This window comes from Vombatus ursinus, unplaced genomic scaffold, assembly GCF_900497805.2.
Source record: "Vombatus ursinus unplaced genomic scaffold, bare-nosed wombat genome assembly UNPS02014802.1, whole genome shotgun sequence".
Taxonomy (NCBI): Eukaryota; Metazoa; Chordata; class Mammalia; order Diprotodontia; family Vombatidae; genus Vombatus; species Vombatus ursinus.
This window is the reverse complement of record NW_020954580.1, coordinates 284,434-305,873: the sequence shown is the minus strand read 5'-3', so window position 1 is coordinate 305,873 and position 21,440 is coordinate 284,434. Positions and strand designations below refer to the sequence as shown.

At 39.9% G+C, this 21,440-nt stretch overlaps 1 protein-coding gene across 2 annotated transcripts in view; it reads right to left on the bottom strand.

Moving 5' to 3' along the window:
• The window catches only part of WDFY1 (WD repeat and FYVE domain containing 1), a 54,274-nt gene extending 34,710 nt beyond the window's left edge, over positions 1–19,564 (bottom strand). The window contains exon 1 of one of the 2 annotated variants that reach the window (XM_027873749.1): positions 19,427–19,564. In XM_027873749.1, the coding sequence (XP_027729550.1) occupies positions 19,427–19,563 (137 nt within the window). In that variant the 5' untranslated portion in view covers position 19,564. Of the gene's footprint in view, positions 1–18,084; positions 18,137–19,426 lie in introns of those variants that run through there. The other variant, XM_027873750.1, reaches the window with a different exon arrangement.
• Positions 19,565–21,440: the final 1,876 nt, after the last annotated feature.

Below are 21,440 nucleotides of genomic sequence, written 5' to 3'. Positions count from 1 at the left end.
AGTCAAATCATTAGAGTAAGGACTAATCAACACATAAGTCATGTGCTCCACTGATAAACACAACATAATGCACCAGTCAAGTGCTCCACTGATATGATAAACATGAGATGCCAAGAGATCTAGGGAAAGCCCTTGTAACACAGAGTAGACCGGACCTTCCCCCATCCCCAAGGCCTGGAGTGCTCATGGGAACATTCTGCTGCATAGCACAAGAAGGCAACACAGGCTGTGATTGGCAGATCCAATGAATACCCACAGTGAGGAGGTCATGGAGCTAGCGAAGTAAGCCAACAATAAGCACTTATCATGTAGTCACTTTATATAACGATTTGTATCATATCTTCCTACCAGAATGAGCTCCATGAGGGAGAGGGCCCAGTCATATCAAAATGCTGACTCCCTTGGTCCTAAGCAGCCTGTTCTGCACAGAATAGGCAATCATCTGCAAGGAATAGTTTGATTACCCACAGTCCATGGTTGAGACACGGTAGAGAAATTATCCATAGCAGATGCTCACTAAATAGTTGTGGAATGAATGAAGACAGAACTTAGAAATCTTGGTTTCTTTATGTGGTAAAGCCAAGCTGTGTGACCTTTGCCATTTGACTTCTCTGCAAAATGGAAAAACACTGAGGGCACAGGATAAGAAGAAGTGGAGGAAAATGACCTTCAAAGTATAAGAATGCTTCAAGGGGTCTGAAATTTTATAAAATATATTTTGATAACTATATCTCAACATAATTGGTTTCCTTTGTGATCCTATGTGTTTTATTTTGTGCATTTCAAAACCTTATTGTGAGAAAGGGTCCACAAGCTTCACCAGTCAATCGAAGGGGCCCATGACTCAAAGAAAAGTCCCTTCTATAGACCAAAAGTACATTTTGGGATTCACTAACAAGACCAGACAGCTATCACACTAACAGGGGAGAAATGCATTTTAACATCCCTAGATTTCTTTAGATACAAATAAGGACCCTGTTCATGTCTGGAATGTAATTTACAAATTTACAGAATTTACAAAGGAAGTTAAATGCCTAAAAGAGCAATCACAGACTTGAGTGCTCACTGCTTTAGAAATACAAAGACTAGCTACCAACCTTCATTCACTCATTGTTCAATTAATACTGGGCATCTATTGCATATATAACATTATGCAAAATCAATTAAGAAACATTTATTGAGCACCTTCTATGTACCACACATTGTGCTAAGTGCTATGGATACAAAAAGAGACAAAGATATTCCTTCCCCAAGGAGTTAACAATCTAATAGGGGAAACAACATGCAAACAAACATATACAAACAAGCTATATGCAGGATAAATAGGAAATCACTAGCAAAAGGAAGGTACTAGAATTAAAGAGAGGTTTTGGAAAGGCTTCCTGTAAAAAAAAAAAGAATTCTAGATGGAGTTTGAAGGAAGCCTGGGAAGGCAGTAGGTGGAGATGAGGAAGGGAGAGCATTCCAGGCATCAGAGACAGTCAGAAAAAACACCCAGAGATGAGAGGTGGAGTGTCTTGTTCATGGAACAGAAAAGACTCCAGTGTCACTGGATCAAAGAGTATGTGGCAGGGCATTTGGTATAAGAAGACTGGAAGGGCCAAGGGGGTAGAGGGTAGAGACTGGGTTATGAAGGACTCTGATGCCAGACAGATCCTGGAACGATAGGGAGCCATCTGAGTTGAACAGGAGGGTGATATGATCAGACCTATGTTTGAGGAAAATCTCTTTGGTGGTTGAAAGGAGAATGGATTGTAATGGATAGAGACTTGAGGCAGACAGTCCCACCAGTGGTTATTGTTAATAGTCCAGGGATGAGGGGATGAGGCTCTGTACCAGAATGGTGGCTGTCTCAGAGGAGGAGGGCTTATTTGAGTGATGTTGCAAAGATGAAATTGATGGGCCTTGACATAGGGCTTGGATATGGAGGCGGGGGGGGGGGGGGGAGTGAGAGATCATGAGGATTCTAAGAAGACTAGCCTGTGAGCCCAAGGAGCTGGGAAGATGGTGATGCCCTCAAAAGTAAAAGAGAAAGTAGGAGGAGGGGAGAGTTTAGGGGAAAAGATGAACTCCATTTTGGACATGTTTAGTTTAAGTGTTCATTGGACATCTTAAGATGTCTGAAAGATAGTTGGAGATGTGAGAATGGAGGTCAGCAGAGAGACTGGGGCAGGATAGGTAAACTGAAGAATCATCAGCATAGAGACCTTAATTAAATCTGTGGGAGCTGATGCGATTACCAAGTGAAGTAGTATAGAGGGAGAAGAGAAGAGAGTCGAGGACAGACCCTGAGGGACACCTGTGGCTAGAGGGTGTGATCTGGAGGAAAATCGGATAAAGAAGACAGAGAAGACTCGGACAGGCTGGAGGAGAACAAGAGAGAACGAGGTCCCTAAAACCAAGAAGAAAGGGTATCAAAGAGGAGTGACTAACAGAATCCTAGGCTAAAAAAGGGTCAAGGAGAATGAGGACTGAGAAAAGGGCTCCATTCAGACTCCTTAAGAGTCTGCCCAATATGAGTGATGTTCTAATAAACCTTGTCTTTGGTTGAAAAAAAAAAAAGAACCATTTCAGTGGAATAATAAGGTCAGAAGACAGACTGGAAGGGATTAAGAACAAAGTAAGAGGAGAGAAAGTGGTGATACATATTGTAAACTGACTTCTCAGAAGTTTAGCTACAAAAGTTGTGGGGAGATATGAAACACATATACACTCACTTTGTGGGTGGGCCCATATACACCTATGATTATGTATAAGGAGATGTATACAATCCTTACCTATTAAGAATGTTCAAATCCCTATATACCAAAACCACTTGGTCAGAATGAGTACCCAGAATATGTGTATGTATATATATGTTGATATACCTGTATACATGAAATGGGGAAAAGTTCCTAAAGTTGGAGAGAAATTGCTTGGCACTCCCCTGCCAAGAGGAAGGAAGGAAATAAGCATTTTACTAAGTACTACTATGTGCCAAGTTCCTATACAGAGTACTGTGTACCCTGAAGACCTGAAGAATATCCAACAGGACCATGGACAAAGCCCACCCACCAGAAGCCTGCTGCTATTCTAAGGGGTTTCTCAGGAAGAAAAGACCAATGCCTCTGCTGATCTCAAGCAGCACTCTGATCATTTGGGATCTGGCTCTCCTTGAAGAACCTAGAGTCAACAGAGTCCAAGCTTGACCATCACTTTAACCAGATAGAGAATCCATCTAACCTAGAACCATCACCCCCACTGGACTAGGCAAACCAGTCTACAAAAGAGAGGGCAAATAGAGTCATAATTTGGGGTAAAAGTACCAACCTCAGAGCACAAATCTTTTATATTAGAATAATATGATGGTGTTCACAGATCATTCCCAAGCTCACATTGTTTGGGGCACAATCTAATGGCTTCCCAGTGTCAATTTGAATTTTAAATGGAAACAATATAACAAAAAACCTTTTTTTTAACTTTTCTGGGATTTTTTGTTGTTTTTTGCTTTGGATCACACAGCTAGTAAGTGTTAAGTGTCTGAGGCCGCATTTGAACTCAGGTCCTCCTGACTCCAAGGCCAGAGCTCTATCCACTTCCACCTAGCTGCCCCCAAAATTGAAGTCTTTAATGAGGTCAATTAAACTGCAGCTTGGGGTACCTCACAGCAGGTGCTAGTACCCCAGGAGGGGGCTGGGAACAGGATTTATATAGGATATGAAGGTATATTATATTATATTATAATTATTATTAATATATTATTATTAACATTGTATATTATTATATTATATAAGGTACTATGCATGTAGAGAGAAATAACTAGGCTGCAAGTGGGAGGAGTGGAGATCTCACAGTTTCACCAGGTAAATAGTTTTGCATAACAAGCTAAGGTCCACAAAGAAAGCTTGGGAGGGGAGAGTTTGGTAGATTTACAAAACAATCAGAGGCAGAAATGACATGGGCCAGGGACCTGACCAGAGCAGCTTCAGGCACTTCTTAATCAGCAGTGTTTAGTCACCAGGCTGAGCACCTTTCTAGGTTTCTTCCTCAGCCTTCCAAATCTAAATCTAATCAGTCACAAGGTCTTACATTTTCTTCTTATTTCTCCATAGTCACAGACACCATTCCTATTCCACGCTCTCAACATTTTATACCCAGATTATTGAATCAGCTTCCTGGCTGAAAACCCTGATTCACCTTTTCCCCTCTAAAGCATCCTGCAGAGGGGCTGCCGGACTAATCTTCATAAAATGTCACTTTCAATAAGTCATGTTGTACTTAGAGGCTTTCCATGGTTCACTTTGCCTGCCACATCAAGTCTAAACATCGCTACCAACTGTTCAAGCCCTTCTGCCTAGGAAAACTGCTTATTCTCCAATGACACTGCTTATTTCTGTTAGGCCCATTTCTTCTTCCACACCGCTATCCTCACGCTATCAGCCCTACCTCTAAAATCCTCAGAAAATTGGAACTGGGAATTTAAAATTAAGGTTATTCCCCAAGATGATAAATTCCTGTGTAACAATTTGGTTTGCACATACTAGAAAAAGGGGAAACCTGCCAGAAGAACATTCAATACTATCTCTAGAATATGTTTCCAGTTTAAATCTGTCTTTGTAATATTAAGGCTGGGAAAAGGCTGCTTGTTTTGGAAACAGAATCTCACACCCACACTTGACCTTATTCCTCCACCCATCTAGCTTAACTCCCAGTAAATAGTAGGTATTTACATTCCTACTGAAGGAATGGCTAGCTAGCACTGACACACCAAATAGCAATCACAGGTTGTGGGCTCTAACCGTTGTTCTGCCTTACTCAGAAGTAAGGGGGTTTGGATGAAAATACAGGAGTCTGACAGCTCTAAAAATCTACATCCTATGAATGTATGACCTCTCCCTCCCCTTTCCCCAATTACACCTTCCAATTTAAAAAATTCTCCTATACACCCTCCCAGATTAACTCCAGCACACTGAGGTGATTCCTAAAACTCCTGGAATAGAATAACTCTGTTCAACCACGAGTCACACAATTATTTCATGTTATGTTCATATTTCTCATTATCTTAATGAGGGCTGCAAAGCAGTCTTCAGTTGGTTTGCTTATCAACAAATTACACACACACACACACACACAGAGTAATGTGGAATTCAATACATTACAAAGAAGCATATTAAAGAACAGTAAATAACATTCTTACAGAGGCAATAAGAACTCACTTCAGAGAAAGCTGTCTTTAAGACCAAGTCAGCCTAGGTCAGCTAGGTTGGCAGAGTGGATAGGGTTGGGGCTGGAGAGAAAGACTGGAGCTCAAATCCGATCTCAGACACTTAGTAGCTGTATGACTCTGGGCAAGTCACTTAACCTGTTTGCTTCAGTTTCTTCATCGGTAAAATGGAAATAATAATAGCACCTGCCTCTCAGAGTTGTTGTGAGGATCAAATGAGATAATATTTGTACAAAGCTTAGCACAGTACCTGGTACACTGCAGGCACTATATAAATGGCAGCTATTATTTATTAAAGCAATCAATCATCAATTTACAATGTATAGCAGTCAGATGCTTTTATTCTTGTGAGAAAGGATTAGTTAGGAGTTAGGCTTCCCCCACAGAACAAGGGGATTCTGAGATTTCCAAGATCTTGTGGATAGCCCCTCAACCAATCAGAAAGTGCCCCAAACATTCCGAAAACAACTAGTTCCTTAAGAAAGTGCCCTGGTGGCTAAACCAGTTGCAACCCATTGGGGTCAAGGACGGGGCTTCGACAGGGCAAAGGCTTTTCTCCACTGTGCTTGCTTAACAAACTTATTAAATATTAACTGACACACTATGAGGGGAGAGATAGCTGCCATTTTTTAACCCATGGACCCATGAAGTGGGAGGAGTTAACAAAACATGGATGAACATGGGATGGGCAGTTCAAGAAGAGTGTAACTCTGATGAACTAGACCAATCCTAGCCCTGATGGGTGGAGTATGGATCTTACTATTTAAAAGTCGATTCAACCACTGAAGCAGTGCTCATGTGCTACTAAGGCAAGTTGTACCCACTTCTCGAAGACAGAAGCATAATAAAGGCTTTCCTTCACTCACCCACAGTAGCAGATTTTTTTTGTTTCAGCTTTTTCTAATATTATGCATTAAATATTAGGGACCAAATAAATCTCTAACTTTACTTTCCTACAATTCAACTTTCCCTTTAATGTTTTGATCTTTATATATTGTCTTGCCTATAGTCCTATTTTATTTTCTCTTGATACTTACTTAAATCTTACTTGGTAAAGGATGATTTTCCTTGTCTCTGGTCCTACAGTATGTATTGCAAAATCCAAGAAAAATGAAAATGTTCCTCCACACTATAACATCACATGTTGTACTCATCTTGTTGAAAAAAAAAACTCTTAAGTTGCTTTGAAACAAGAGATATGCATTTTTCCCAGAAGGAAAAAAAAGAAAGGTGATACTTCTTGCAAGACCTAGAGAATAATAGACTTAGGGACGTAAGAGCCATAGGAGCCCCAGAGGCTGGCTAACCCAGTAACTTGTCCACAGTCACACTGGGAGCAATCATCAGAAGTGGTATTTGAACTCAAATCTTCTACCTCCAAGGCTGCTTTCAAACAAATGGTTCTCACATTTCCATAGGCTACTATTCCCAGACCCATACAATCCAGTACACCTTCCCAATTAGAAAAGAATACCTGCACAGATCTACAAAAACCATTTCAGGAAAAAGCCTAGCATCTCCCTATATATTATAACAACCCCTAAACAAGGCAATCTTTTTTTTTTCCCTTCTCACTCATCTTGCAAGATTCAAACCCCATTGAGCCATCTTGCTAATTTAATATCTGGACAGAAAGTGTTCCACTTAAGACAAAAGTGTTCCACTAAGACCCTTTAAAAAAAGGGTCTTAACCATTTTTTAACCATTTCAGAGAAAAATATTTTTCACATGTATCAACTATTTCCTTGCCCTCTTAAATACAGCCCACAGCACACAATTCAACTTTTTCTTGATGACTATCACCATTCTTAAAGTTCATTATAGTACTTTGCCATAATATAGTTAATACCCTAAGGAAAAGATGTCAGGCATGCAGTCCACAAGACTCCCAAATGAGGCTTGGAACAGATTAAAACGTAGTTTCTAACTGATTTTAATGTGTTAATAAAAAAAAGAAATATATAATAAACGTGTGGTTTTCTTAGTCAACATGTAGCCCACAGGGACCCTTGGGTACAGTTTGGTGGTTCTTGGATGGGTGTCATTTATTTAGCCCCGAGCTCTCTGGGGTTTACATCCCGGTTCTCAGCTATGTTCTGCCTGTAAGTCGCCTCTCCAGGATAAGTAATGAGGTAAGTTAGACTAAGTAGTTCTTCTTCCCTATTTGGGAAAGAAGGGAAGGTCCAATTTGAGATCTATTTCCGGTACAGGCAGTCCCCAGTCTAGAAACTCCCACAAAGTTGCAGAGAATCAGGGAATCAGGGAGTGTCACAAATATGGTTAAATCAGGTTTTTATTTGTTTTTTTGTTTTTTTTTTTTACAGACTAAGTCAGAATCTAGGAGAAAAACATATGGGTTCTGTTAGTATTGTACTCAGTAATCTTACTTTGCTGATTTGCACTGTCCTTAAATAGAGATTCTTCTTAGATTTCTCATTCTTTGGAGAAGATTTTACCCATAGGTAAGCCTATTAATGACTACCTATGTGAGATTTCTGCAGGAATGTTGAAAAATATCCTATGCTGACAAATAGAAATGAGGTTAGATATAGATCCCTTCCTTTAAAAAGCCCCACATGTTCTCTTATGCAGGTACTTCCATATGTATCTTTCCAGGTTCAGGCAAGAAGATTATTCAGAAGGCTAGTTTAGTATAGGCCTTAGAAGAACCTGAAGGTCACACTAGACCAGAAGTGGGGAACCTGCAACCTTGAGGCCACATGTGGCCCTCTAGGTCCTCAAATGCGGCTCTTTGACTGAATCCAAACTTCACAGAACCACCCCTAGACTAGGCCTTGTTAGTCATCAGAACTTCTGTCCAATATAGCTGGCTCCCAATATGCTCTGAGCTCCCTTCTGGAGCCTTTTCAAAAGATGCTTCAAAATTCTCCTGGAGACCCACTGCTCCCCCGGAGGATCAAAATTCTCCTGGAGACCCACTGCTCCCCCGGAGGATGAAAATCCATGTTCTACGGCAGTTTATTTCTTTCTTCTCTCCACCCCTTTTTCGTTCATTCCTTGAAAGCTGAAAAAGTCCTCTGGCCCTGGTCCAAAACAAATATGCATTAAATTCTGCTTTGAATAAGTTATGAAAAGGAGAAAACAGGCAGACTTAGTTCAAAAGGAAAAGATTTTGTTTAAAAAAGGTAGTTAATTCATTGTGAAAGTTCCTATATTCACATTGGATTTTCCCCAAGTACCACCTCATGAGCACCATAGCACACTCCAGAAAATCCAGAGTAACAACTCCAGATTCTTCCTGAATTAAGCAAACAGACCCAGGTGGCCCAAAAAGAACCAAGCTCCTACACATGCTGCACAATCAGCCAAAACAATCCCTAACTACTCTCCCAATAAAAGCTGCAATCCCTAATTAAAACAGTACTACTTCAGTGTTAAATTTAGGGAAGAAAAGTCTAACTACAGCATTCAACAAGGAAATGCCATCTGCTCCGGACGAATGCTTTATATTTAAGAATTAGGACTCTGATCCCAGGACATCATTTTATAACTGAGCAATAACATTAGGTATTTACTGTCATCCACGCAAAGATCACAAAGCATGTACTGCCTTAATAACAGTAAGTAACACGACTTCAGCTCTTTCCTGAAGTAAATTAACTCTGCCCATTATACCAAGAAGTCAACATCCAAAGACACACAGCAGAAAAGGTCCTTGGTAAGGAATTATTAGGCATGAATCTTGGTGATTATACAAGTTTACCTTTCTGCCTAATTCTAGACAGCAGGAATACTGCCCCCATCCTCACCCTAACATGCCACTGACTCATTTTATAACTCTGGGACTGTCACTTTATCTCACTTTCCTCATTTATAAAATGAGGAAGATGTTACTAATTTTCCAGGTTTTTAAAAAGAAAATTAGACTTCAAATTATGTACACGATTATGATAAGGAATAAAGCATTCTCAGAGGACTTGAGAGAAACTCAAAGTTCACTAAAATGCTGTTTTCAGCTTGATAAGCACAGACAAGGGTGGCCCCCTTTTCTTTCCTTCAAATCATATACTCTTATGAAACCAAAAGTTGCTAGATCCAAAGCAAATCTGTTGAGCCTTCATCTGAATAATATTTAAAGTCAAAGGCAGAATAAAGAAATAAAATAAAAAGAAAAAAAAGTTTTGAAAGGCAGCTCATTCTCAAAGTTCCCACTACCATACTTTTCAGAAGAAAACTATGTCTTGCATGTGAGGCTTTGAGTTACCACTACCTACTACAAGTAGTTTGTACAGATACAACTTCATAAAAATCAGTGGTTCATTAAAATATTTTTGTTGCTATTTTCTTTTGCTTTCTTTTTTTTTCTTTTTTTTTTTTGCACAAACAAGAAGTCCCCCTCTGATGCCTCAGTGTGGTCTATGGAAAGTACTCTGGATTCTTGAAAGCTGTGCCAGGAGACTATAAGTTCTGGTACATTCAGACACGCCAAACGTCTTCCAAAGCATGTGTTTTCTGATGACCAACCTAGTTAAGTGCAGACAAGCTTACCTCCCAAACAGCTGGCCACAGCAACCAATGAAACAAAGACAATACAAAATGGCTCTCTGCCCTAATCAAACAACCTTTTGCTTCTACAGTGGTGGTTGGAGAGCAGCAGAAAAGGGGGCAGGGAGCAGTAATTATCAAGCCATTTTTATAAACTTCAGCACTCTAAATGTAAACACTTCATCCAGTGAAAAAATAAGATGTATGACTAAAGATAATGTCAATCTTAACATGTACTATAAATGAAAACAAAATGAATCAATCAACAAGCATTTATTAAGCATTTACTACAAGCTAAGCATATGGGCAGCTAGGTTTCGAAGTGGATAGAGTGCCAGACCTAGAGTCAGGAAGATTCATCTTCCCGAGTTCAAATCTGTCCTCAGACAACGACCCTGGGCAAGTCACTTCATCTTGTTCACCTCAGTTTCCTCATCTGTAAAATGAGCTGGAGAAGGAAATGGCAAACCACTCCAGTGTCTCTGCCTCTTAAGAAAACCCGAAATGGAGTCACAAAGAGTTGGACAACACTGAAAAATGAACAAATGTGCTAAGCACTTTGCTAAGCAGTGGAGATATCCCTCTCCTGCCGCAAAAAAAGCAAAAACAGTCCTGGCCTTCAAGAATCATACTCTAATGGTGGAGGGTGTACCTGTATCAATGAGACCACAGGCTAAAAATACCAAAGTCTCTAGTCTCTACTTCCCACTTAAATCAGTTGCACTATTCTGTTTGTCTAGAATGGATAACTTTCAGGAGGAAGCCATCTGCTCTAACCCATATCTGAGCAGATATGGGGAAAAAATGATGAAGAAAAACAAACCAACAAATTGTATGGTATGAGAAACATGTTGCCTTTAAGGAAGTTTCTAAGAGAATAAGGAAATGTCACCAAAAATTGCCATTGCACTATGTTGTTTCTGATCCCCTAAGACTGCACAGAAGGGCTCTGGAAACTGCAAGCATGGGATTACTACTTCACACAATGGAGAACAACATTCTTCTTCCAGTATATGGCTCAAGCACTCCAAAACACTCCAGCTCAGCACCAAAATGGTTAAAGGACACACATCCACGTTTGAGGAACACATTACAAATGCAGTTTTAAAAATATTGAATTCCATTTGGCAGCTCAAGACACATCCCTTTTGGTGATGAAGGTCGGGCCAACACTTTCACTGTACCATGTCCCTGTGCCATGACCTCAAGGGCCATAGGCTCAGGGCTGGAAGGAGTCTGAGGAGCCTTAGCATCCAACCCTCTCATTTTAGACATCAGGTGATCCGCCCAATATCCCACAGAGAGTAAGTAGTGGAGCTGGGGGTGACATCCAGGTTTGCAGATTCCAAGAAGAGTGCTGCTTCTAGAGCAGCACGATTACTAACGTACATGTCACTGCTACCATTCTATAGTATTTTCCCTGAGAGTAAGAGTTATCTTCTTCTGTTTCCCAAGGCTTTGCCTGTCATGACTAAGAAATGGTTGCTGAAATTAAATTGAACAGAACTACAAAACAGTCTGAAAAATTATCAGATTATATTCTTTGGGGTCTGTAAATTCTACTATTTTTCCCAACTAATCTTAAGATACTGAAATAAGGCAACTCAATCTTTTTCTAATAGCAGATGTATTCAACATTCCCCTGCAGATTCTAAACAGAAAGGAAATAAACTATACATAGAATTTGTCTCCGGAACAATGCCTTATTTTTTTGAAACTCTGAGTACATATTTTTATTTCAGGGCTACTCTATAAGGTTTTTTTATTAGTACCTTTAGTCCTGCTAATAAATTATCTTGGTTGATCAAATCATTTTTTTCTCTTCGATGACAGGAAGAACAATTTTTCTCACTTTGTCCCTATCTCCCAGGGACACAGAGGAGGCTGTATAAACTCAGTAGCCTCGTGGTTTCTCTAACAAGTCATCCTAAACAATACTATACAATGTTAGCAATTGCTAGGCTCATACATGCAAGTGCAATTCTTGAAACAGCAATTTCTTTCAAGTTTTTTCTCCCTGACTTATCAAGTAAAACACTAGTGAGTGAATTCTATATGCTAAAAAAAGAGAGAAAGATAATCATTTTGAAAGAGGAAGTTTAAACGTACTGATGGAAGAAAAAAGAAACTCAACTCGATTTCTATTCCCTGCTATACTTTGCTTAAGAGAAAATGGGTAGTTCAAAAAGGTGAAAAATAAGGAAGTATGAAGTCACTGATTTGATTGCATGTAGGTTTTCAGTCACTCAGTCTGAGATTGTTAGTCATTCTTATATTTAGCTATAAATTACTCTGATGCTAAGTATACTTAAATGATCTCCACAACCATTACTGGGTGACCCAGGTTCCAGTAATGCCTCTAGGAAGTTGGATAATTAGCCTTCTACCTGAAAAGATTTTTTTTTAACTTAAGAGACCACCTCCTGCTTCTGTAACCTCACTGCTAACAGTCAATTCTATTTCAGCATTTAAGCACTTGCTATTTGCAAGGCACTATATTACCAAATGGTATACAAAGATAGCTATAACAGATCTAGATTTCATGAAGCTCACAATCTAATACAGGCGACGCAATGAGATCAGTGAATAACTGTTAATATCCCAGAGATCAAAGAAAAAATGGAAAGAACCCCCATCACTCCACACACTGCATTCTTTCTGATGAGTGAGCCAAGATCAAATAAATGTTGAAGGAGAAAAAAAAGGAATAACAACTTCAAGCTAAAAACTGTCTAAGATGAGTCATCTCTGTTGCAGATCCATCCAGTCCTTCACAGAGGCTGCCCAGAGTAAAACCAATATGAGGTCATGTGGGCCCAAAAATGTCCAATCTGCAATAAAAGCAGCTGAGGCAGAGCTCTGAGCCAATAACCATTTATTGAAGGGACCTTTAATGAATAGGATCTCAGATCTTCCTCACGATCTGAGTTGCCCATTTCTCCAGGGCCTTGATTTATACTGTTTGGCAAGATGATACAGAGGATGCAGAGTAAAATACAGGATCTCATTGGCTGACAGATCTGTACCTTAACGCTCCAGAATAGCTGGTAGAAAGCATCTACATCTGGAGAAAAATGGGCAGGGCTGATGGTCATAGGATGGGCAAGGCAAGGGTGAGTGAGAGAGAGATGAAGGACCTAGGGACAAAAAGAAGCTGGGAGATCTTCCATATCATTAGGCCATACTGGGCTTGGTCACTGAGTCATCAGGCATAAAGGGCAGAAGTCTTTTAGTTAGCTTCCTGTGGTCAAGCAAATGACCCTATAACCCATAGTTTAAATAAGTTCACTTGCTTAACCAAAAGGAAGCCAACTTTATCTAATTATCCCTAAGTATAAGTTGATTATAATAGTAACTGACTAAATGTATATTAACAGATAAATATAACAGAAATAATCACTACCCAACAGAATCACATTAAACTGAATACTAATTGAAATAAAACAGGGGTGGGGCAAAGGATCAAGCTCACCAGAAAGGATGACATAAAATACCTCAGCATGGATGTTTATAAAACACAAATTTAAAACCTAAGAAAAGCTGGAATCTGAGAAGCAGTACATGCTACAGGCCAGAAGTTCTCAACTTTTTGGTCTTAGGACCCCAGTATATTCTTTAAATTTCCTGAAGACCACCATCTCACACACAAAGCTTTCATTGATGTGGATTATATCTACTGATATTTATCATATTAGAATTTATAAAAATGATCACCTGAAACAAAACAGTCTCAGGAACCCCTAGAGGTCCCTGGACTACACTTTGAGAACCCTATTTTAGGCTTTGAATGCTATAAGCCCTTAGAGGAGAGGAAGATGGATTGAGGGCTAAGAGTAGTCTGAGAGAACTCAACAGAATGCACCCATAGAGTGTGGATTTAATAAGTGCTTGCTGAACTAAGCATGTTAGCATAAGAATCGACCTTGAAAGACCAGAAGATCTGGATAGGTGGGCAAAGGTAAGTCCTGATGAAGATAAACACACTAAGGAACAGGAAAATACAAACGGGAACGAACACAACAGGTTCCAGGAGAGAGACAAAACCGTCCTGCCGGAGGCATCCCTCCAGAACTAGGCTAAAGAATCTGAGCTAAGGCTAGGGATGGGGGAGAAATGGATTATGGGGGCCCTTGAAGAGAAGTGGGAAGGGGCAGCGAAGGGGCAGCTAAGTGTCGCAGTGAATAGAGCTCTGGCCTTGGAGTCAGGAGGACCTGAGTTCAAATCCAGCCTCACACACCTAACACTTACTAGCTGTGTGACCCTGGGCAAGTCACTTAACCCTGATTGCCTAAGCCAAAAAAAAGAAAAGAAGGGGGAAAAGAGGTTATACTTGACATAGGATGAAAGAAGGATCAACTGAAGGTTCTTGTGTGAGGATGGGGTATGATAAAAATGGTCAAGTTTACTCGGGAAGGCTAGATAGACTGGAGAAAAATCTCAACTCCATGAGATTTTTCTAGGTTGCTACAGTCATCCAGGTCTAGCTGGAAGACCTAAACACAGTGGCAATGACAGAAGGGACAATTATCACATATTTCTAAGGAAAAACTGACAAGATTCTAACTATGAGAACAAAGGAATGACTCAAATTTGCGTTTTGAGCTTGGGCGACTGGGAACCAGCGACAGAGAGACAAGGATGTATTCATGAGATCCTTGTAGCAGAAACAGAACCCCATGCCCCAGCATTGCAGAGATGAAGTAGTGAAAGGAAAAACAAGATGGCTACAGGGAAAACAAGCACCCTCACAATGGGGAAATGAACTCATTTTCTTACAGGTTTCCTGCCTTTCTGTTTTTTATGTCTTGATTTCAAAGCCAAACTTGTTTCTTTTTTTTTCTATTTTTTTTCTAAACCAAATTTGGATGCCATATTCATCCATTTCATGAGAACCAAAACACATTAGCAATCATCAGGATCTGGTTATAAACTAACAACTTAGTCATCTATCTGTAGGTTTCCCAGACCACCACATTGCTAGCTTCCAACTTTTTTTCTAAACTTTACTTAACATTGTTTCCAGTAGAGGTTTTTTTAGTTGCAAAATTTTTCAAAGATATCTCTATGTAGCAATCACTTGCAATTTAAAAGAAAAAAAAAGTTTATAAATTTTGGTTAAAGGCAGATGACTAGAACTCTTAAATAGATTTTAAAATATGCTAAAAGACTATAGACACTAAGAAAATTCATAAATGAAGTACAATGTTCTAAAATATTTGCAGCCAAATGGAATCTCTTTGTTCCACTATTGCCAGACAAAATTGGCTTTCCTACAGAGACCAACACCCCAACAGCAATTTCATTATAAGCGTGCTGATAGGCAATCTGTGTTTTCTTTTTAATCAAAATAACAGGCCTACAGCCTAAACTTCCTTATAATAAAGTCTTTATCTACTTTAAATTCCTCCCTTTCTCCAAATGAATACCTGAATCCTTCATTTTTTTTTTTTTACTTTCAGGTTATTGATGTGTTTTGTTTTCACACTGCTTACATTTACAGATTACACTGGCTTGTGAGAGATCTTTGACAGTGATCTCACACAAAAGTTCATAAAATATTTCACACCTGGACTGCCCCTTCTCTATTTGTGTTATTTTTTTAATTAAGAGAAATCTATTTTCTCTCCTTCTAGGATCTATTCATTTCATTACTATAAGGAACTGAAGGTGAAAGTAAATTTTACCTACTAAAGTCTTCTGGACTTGTCTAGAGCAGAAGGGTCAAACTCCCCAGGGGGTCTGAACCATATTAAAATGTAACTGGGAAATGTTTAACAAAATAAATAAAAACAACACAGATATTGCTAATTTTTGGTTTTTTAAATCAGCATGCAGCCCCAGGGATCCATTTCTACCCAATGGCCTCTACAGAGGAGGGAAATGAGGGGATTAGGACAGCCTAGTTGTTAATTGTGGGAATTGAATGAACTACAGTCTTGTCTTGTGACTCAATTCTGGAGCTAGCTCAGTTCCCTTTCTATTCAATTACGGGTTTAATCCAACTTCTATCTTGTAAGAAAACTTTATTCAACCACAAGAACTAGGAGAAAACTTGAGTGTACTGTTTTAATTTTATTGTGGCTGGGAAGCTAGACCACTTCTACTTGTTATTTAGAGACCCTTAACTAAGGACCCAGGTTATGATGTTCAGAAACCCAGTCAGACCAAAGATCGATGCAAGGAGTTTTCTCACAATTGTACATCTCAAGCAACCCATATGTCTTTTCTGAAAACTGGCCCATATGTGCAGACATTTGAGGGGAGTGGGACATAGCTTTTTCTGATTTCAGGGAATTACACCTGTCCACTCTCCCTCTCCCAACTTGTAAAGTCCCTAATTTTTCCTCCAACTAGAAATCAGATTACCTAAAGTTGTATCCTGATTTTAATTAATATGTTTTTAATGTATAAAAGAATGTCTCCCCATGTATTCAGAGTCCAAGCCAATGCTGAGGAAGGAGACTGATCCCGATTTGTTGGGCAACTGGCATTCATTGCTTAATAAATCAATATGCTCAGATGGGCCGAACCTTTGTTTCCTCAGTCATTTCCTCTTTCACTAGCGACACAGAGGTTAAATGACTTGCCAAGGGTCACAAAGCCAGCATGTGTCAGAAGCAGGACTGGAATCCAAATTTCTGGCCTCCCAAGGCAGCTCTCATTATACCACCAAAAGATTCTAAAAACTAAAGCTATCCAAGGAGTAAGTTCTTGCTGCTTCTCAACTTTTGTGATTGAAGTGAGCAGTCTAGTTTGCTATCTTCCACGCTAAGAAAAAGCTAGTAGCCAATTAAATTAATCTTTATATCCACTAGGTTAATTGTTACATAAAGATACTTAAACTAGTAAAACTATAGTTAACTTATCATTGAAAAAGAATGCAATTTCTACTTGGGTGACTTTTTATAAAGACAACTATAGAACTTTTCAATCACCCTTTTTTTTTTATGCTGACTTAAGATAGAAAAAAATGGGGGGTAGAGGAGGAGAAGTGGGCTTACTGCAATGCCACAAGAATAAACACAAAGTCAGTCAAATATTTTAGCATATTTCCCTGGCAAAATATAAATGAAAGCTATGAAAGGAATACTCCATTGTCTGCAGCCACCCACCTTAACAGCTTAATTATACCTAGAGTTTTCTAAATGAACCCACAAGCCTCACTTTCCAAGGTAACAATGACCACTGACCCCCCTCAAGTACAAAAGAATTTAATTCTTATAATCTACTTTGAACGAACACTCTTTAGAGTGACTTGGGGGAAAAAGTATTTTCTTTTAACTAAGTTGATTAACCCATTGATCACATCTGGAAACAAGTCAATGTCTAGAATGCCAAACAAACTGATTACATAAGCTTTAAAAAAATTCCAACTGAATAACCTACTGACAGTGGGTTACAAATCTTAGTAGTATCTTTATATATAAAGAACATGGTCTTAATGCGAACAAAAGATCATGAATAGTTCTCCTTTATGAAAAGAGAAAAAAAACACAAGACCATTGCACTAGCAGTCAGACATGAGTTCAAATCCTAATTCTTTTGGATTCGAATCCACTACTAAACTCGTGACTTTGGGCAAGTCAATCTCTCTGGGCCTCAGTCTACTCATTTGGAAAATGAGGGTGTTTGAGCAGATGATCTCTAAGGTCCCTTCCAGCTCTTAGATCCTGAAATAAGTATTTTAATTCCAAAGTCCAAAAATTGGACTTTAAGTTCAACACAATTGTTTTACCTTTTCCCCAAATAATGTCAGTCCTTTAGCTTTTGCTTAAAAAAAAAAAGTTCTTACTGATAGAAAAATTAGGTTTCTGGGCAATAAAGCAGAAGTTGCACCACAAATAGTTCTGAAGAAACAGAAAGTGAGTGGGAAGAAAGACTAGGGAAATTAAGAATGACCAAGACAATAAAGTCTAGAGGTATGGACGGTCAACCACAGTCAGAATTTATTTTATCTTCTCTCCAGCTTTAAAGAGTTGTGGCTCAGTTAAGGCTGATGGTTCATAAGTCACCATTAGTCAATGACCCAAGAGTACCAACAAAATCAATGACAGTAAGATTATAAACAAAAAGAGAGCATCAGGGTAGAAATTTCAAATCCCCAATGTGTGGAGTTCATTAAAAGACTGTCCTTTGCTTCAAGAAGTGATAGCCATTTAAAACAAAAGAAAGAACATCAGAATTCAAACACTAGAGTATAGTAGTCCTTGAGGTAACTGTTGGTTGTTGGGCTAAGCAATAAGCAGTTATGTCAACTGTTTATACAAAATGTCCCTGAAAATTATATCCCACCCTCCCTTAGCAACTAAACAATCATCATAAAACATTTGTCACCATTGCTGTCAGCCAATAATCTCAAATTTTCAACAATTTACCAACAAGCAGGAGCCACCAAGAAGACATTTTGATGAATTGATATCGTCCCCAAAGTACCGATGGTGTCTCAATTAGGATCCTACAATTTTGAAGTCAACATTCAGGGCTTTCACTTTTACTTTCCTTCCTTCTCCCTCTCCCCTCTCCCCACAAAGAGACCCCTCCCAAATCAATCAACAAAAACTGAATGAGATCCTAGGCTGTGCTGGGCTCTGAGGAATGTAAAGTTACTTCAACCCTAATTAGCTTATAATCAAGCTGAGACAAAGAATAAAGATAAGAAGTTAAGCTTGAACTGAGAGAATTAATTCTTATTTGATCCAGATCAGATTCCAAGTTATTTATTTGGAAAGATGTGGTTTGTCTTTTGTTTTTTGTTTTTTTAAACAGTGTCTTAAGAAAATTACTTAAAAAAAATTTTTAAAAAGAAGAAAATTACTTTTCCTGACCTTTCAGAAACCTTTGGAGGGTTTAGCCTGTTTTTTTTTAAACAAACACCAACTGTAGGAAACCCAAAAACTTCCTCAAAGAAATATGAAAACAGCTTGCCATATATATTGCCATCTCCTTAACATGTCATCTCATTTTTTTCTCCCGAACACACAGGGCATCCAAGCCAAAGACAAGTCCTGAGAGCCTACCCCTAGAGTTGGAAAGGACCTCAAGGGGCCATCTAATCCAGCATCCTCCTCGATTTCCTAGAGGAAACGAATTTGAGAACTGACTCTGGAGCAAAAGGGACCACATTGTCAATAACACACTGTTACTGGACTGAGGAGGATAGAGCTGGAATCGGGAAGACCTGAGTTCAAATCTTGCCTCAGATCCTCACTAGCTGGCCAGGTCCTCTGTTTGCCACAGATTTTTCATCTGTAAAATGGAGATTAACAACAGCAACTACTTCGGATTCATCCACCTCCCAGGGCTGTGGCGAGGCTCAAAGACAGCACTCTGCACAAACAAGATAAATGAGATAATGTAAAGCGCTTTGCAAGCCTTACAAGCGCTACTGTTATTAACATTATCTACCTTAGAATGAATGTGGGTAAGAAATTAACCTTTGGAGCACCGAGGGAAGAGGAAATGCCTACGGGAGAAACACAATCGGGAGCAAGTAAAGAAGGAAAGAGAACGGCGGGGAGGGGAGGGCACCCGGCCCCACTCGAACTCGGGGGCCCCCGGAGGAGCGGCTCGAGGGGCGCCCCCGAGGAGCGAGGCGGAAGCAGACAAGGGGGAGGGGCGCGCGCGGCCCCGGGCTGGGGGCTCGGAGCTAACGGGAGCCGGCAGCCCGCGCGGCACCGCCGCGCTCCGCTCCGCTCCCCCCGCCCCGCGCTCCCCGACCTGTCCTCGCTGGCCGTGATCACGCCGTCCTCCTTGGGGATGAGGAGCGCCGCGGTGACGGCGTCCTGGTGGCCCTCGATCTTGTTGAGCAGGACCGGGCGGCTGCTCTGCGGCCGCGAGTGGATTTCCGCCGCCATCTTCGCGGCGGCGGCGGCGGCGGCGGCGTCGGGAGCTACGGGAGCTACGGGAGCGTCGGCAGCGTCGGGAATGACGGCGGCGAGCTCCGCTCCTCCCGCCGACCGCCCGTCAGCTGACAGCCGGAGATCCTCGGGCAGTATACCTGCGAATAGCGCCGCGCCCGCCTGCCGTATTGTCTGGGGGCGCCGCGCCTCGGCCAAAAGGAGGAGGGGCTCCCGAGCTGCGGCCCGGGCCCTTCCGGGCAGAATGTTCAGAAAGCTGGCGTGGGAATGGGCTGTCAGTTCCCCTCCCGAAAAATTAATGCGGAAAAATGCAGGCGGCCCAAATAGGGCAACTTCGTTACCACTGTATTACATTCAATTTATGCCCTTTTAAAGTAACAAGCCGAATATTTCCCCCGAGCCCCAATCTAGGTTCTTAAAAAACGAGTATTTGGGGCAGTGGATAGAGCACCGGCACTGAAGTCAGGAGGACCTGAGTTCAAATGCGACCTCAAACCAAACACTTGACACTTACTAGCTGTGTGACCCTGGGCAAGTCACTTAATGCCAATTGCCTTCAAAAAAAAAATTAGTATTTGTCAAAGGAGATCTTGTATAGGCGGAAGAGGGAGTGAATCACTGGGTAATAATAACTATGCAAAAAACTGTTTTTAATAGCCCAGAAGGAGGCACAATTTTATTACTACCTTTTTACATTTTATATGTTCTTTCTAAGTAAACAAATTATATGTTTCCACTAGCCTCTTAATCTAGGTTCTTAAGAAAACTGGCATTTTTGTTTTTTTTTTTTAAACTAGTATTTTTCAAAGGAGACTTTGTAGGTAAGAGAGAGAAGGAGTTACTGGATAATAATAGATATGCTAAAAAAAATGCTTTAAATACATTAAAAAAAGTTCAGAAGGGACACAAACTGGGCAACGTTGTTGCTACCTACTATTTTATCATATTTAATATGATAAAATTTGAAAAAAATGTTGGCCCTAAACCCCACCCACTCAAATCTAGGATCTTCAGAAAGCTAGTACTGTCAAGGAAGGGCTTGATGTGGGGTTTAGAGGTGGGAGAGGAGAGTGTTACTGGGTAACAATAAGTATGCAAAAAAAAATCAATAAAACATTTTTTAATACAGAAAAGTTCAGAAAGGCCCACAAAAAGAACGATTTGGTAATTAACTTATTAAAGCTAACATGCCATTAAAAAATGTGGATCAGGTTCACACTTTCATATTCAAAGCTCTTTTTGTTTTTTGCTTATTGACAAGTTTGTGTTTTGGCACTGGGTAATAGAGAAATTGATCAGTGGAACAGATTGGATACACAATATACAGAAGCAAATGAGCGCAATAACTTAGTGTTTGATAAGCCCGATGATCCCAGTCATTTAGTAAGGCAAGAATTCATTATTCAACAAACACGTTTGGAAAAACTGGAAAGCTGTCTAGCAAACATAAACCAGCATCTCACACTATATACCAGCATAAGCTCAAGATGGGTGTATGATTTAGCCATAAAGGGTGATATCATTAGCAAATTAATGGAACTTGGAAAAAAATTACTGTTCAGATCTATGGAAAGGGGAAGAGTTCATGACCAAACAAGAGATAGAGAGGCTCAGGGGAGATAAAAATAGATGAATTTGATAATACTAGATTTAAAAGGTTATGCACAAACAAAAACCAATGTCATGAAAATTAGAAGAGAAGCAGGAAAAAAATCTTTGCAGCAAGTTTCTCTAATAAAGGTCTCATATTTAAGATACATAGGGAACTGATCAAATTTACAAGAATAAGAATTAATTCCACAAATTAATGGTCAAAGGATGTGAACAGAGTTTTCAGAGGAAGAAATCCAAACTCTCAGTAACCATGAAAAATG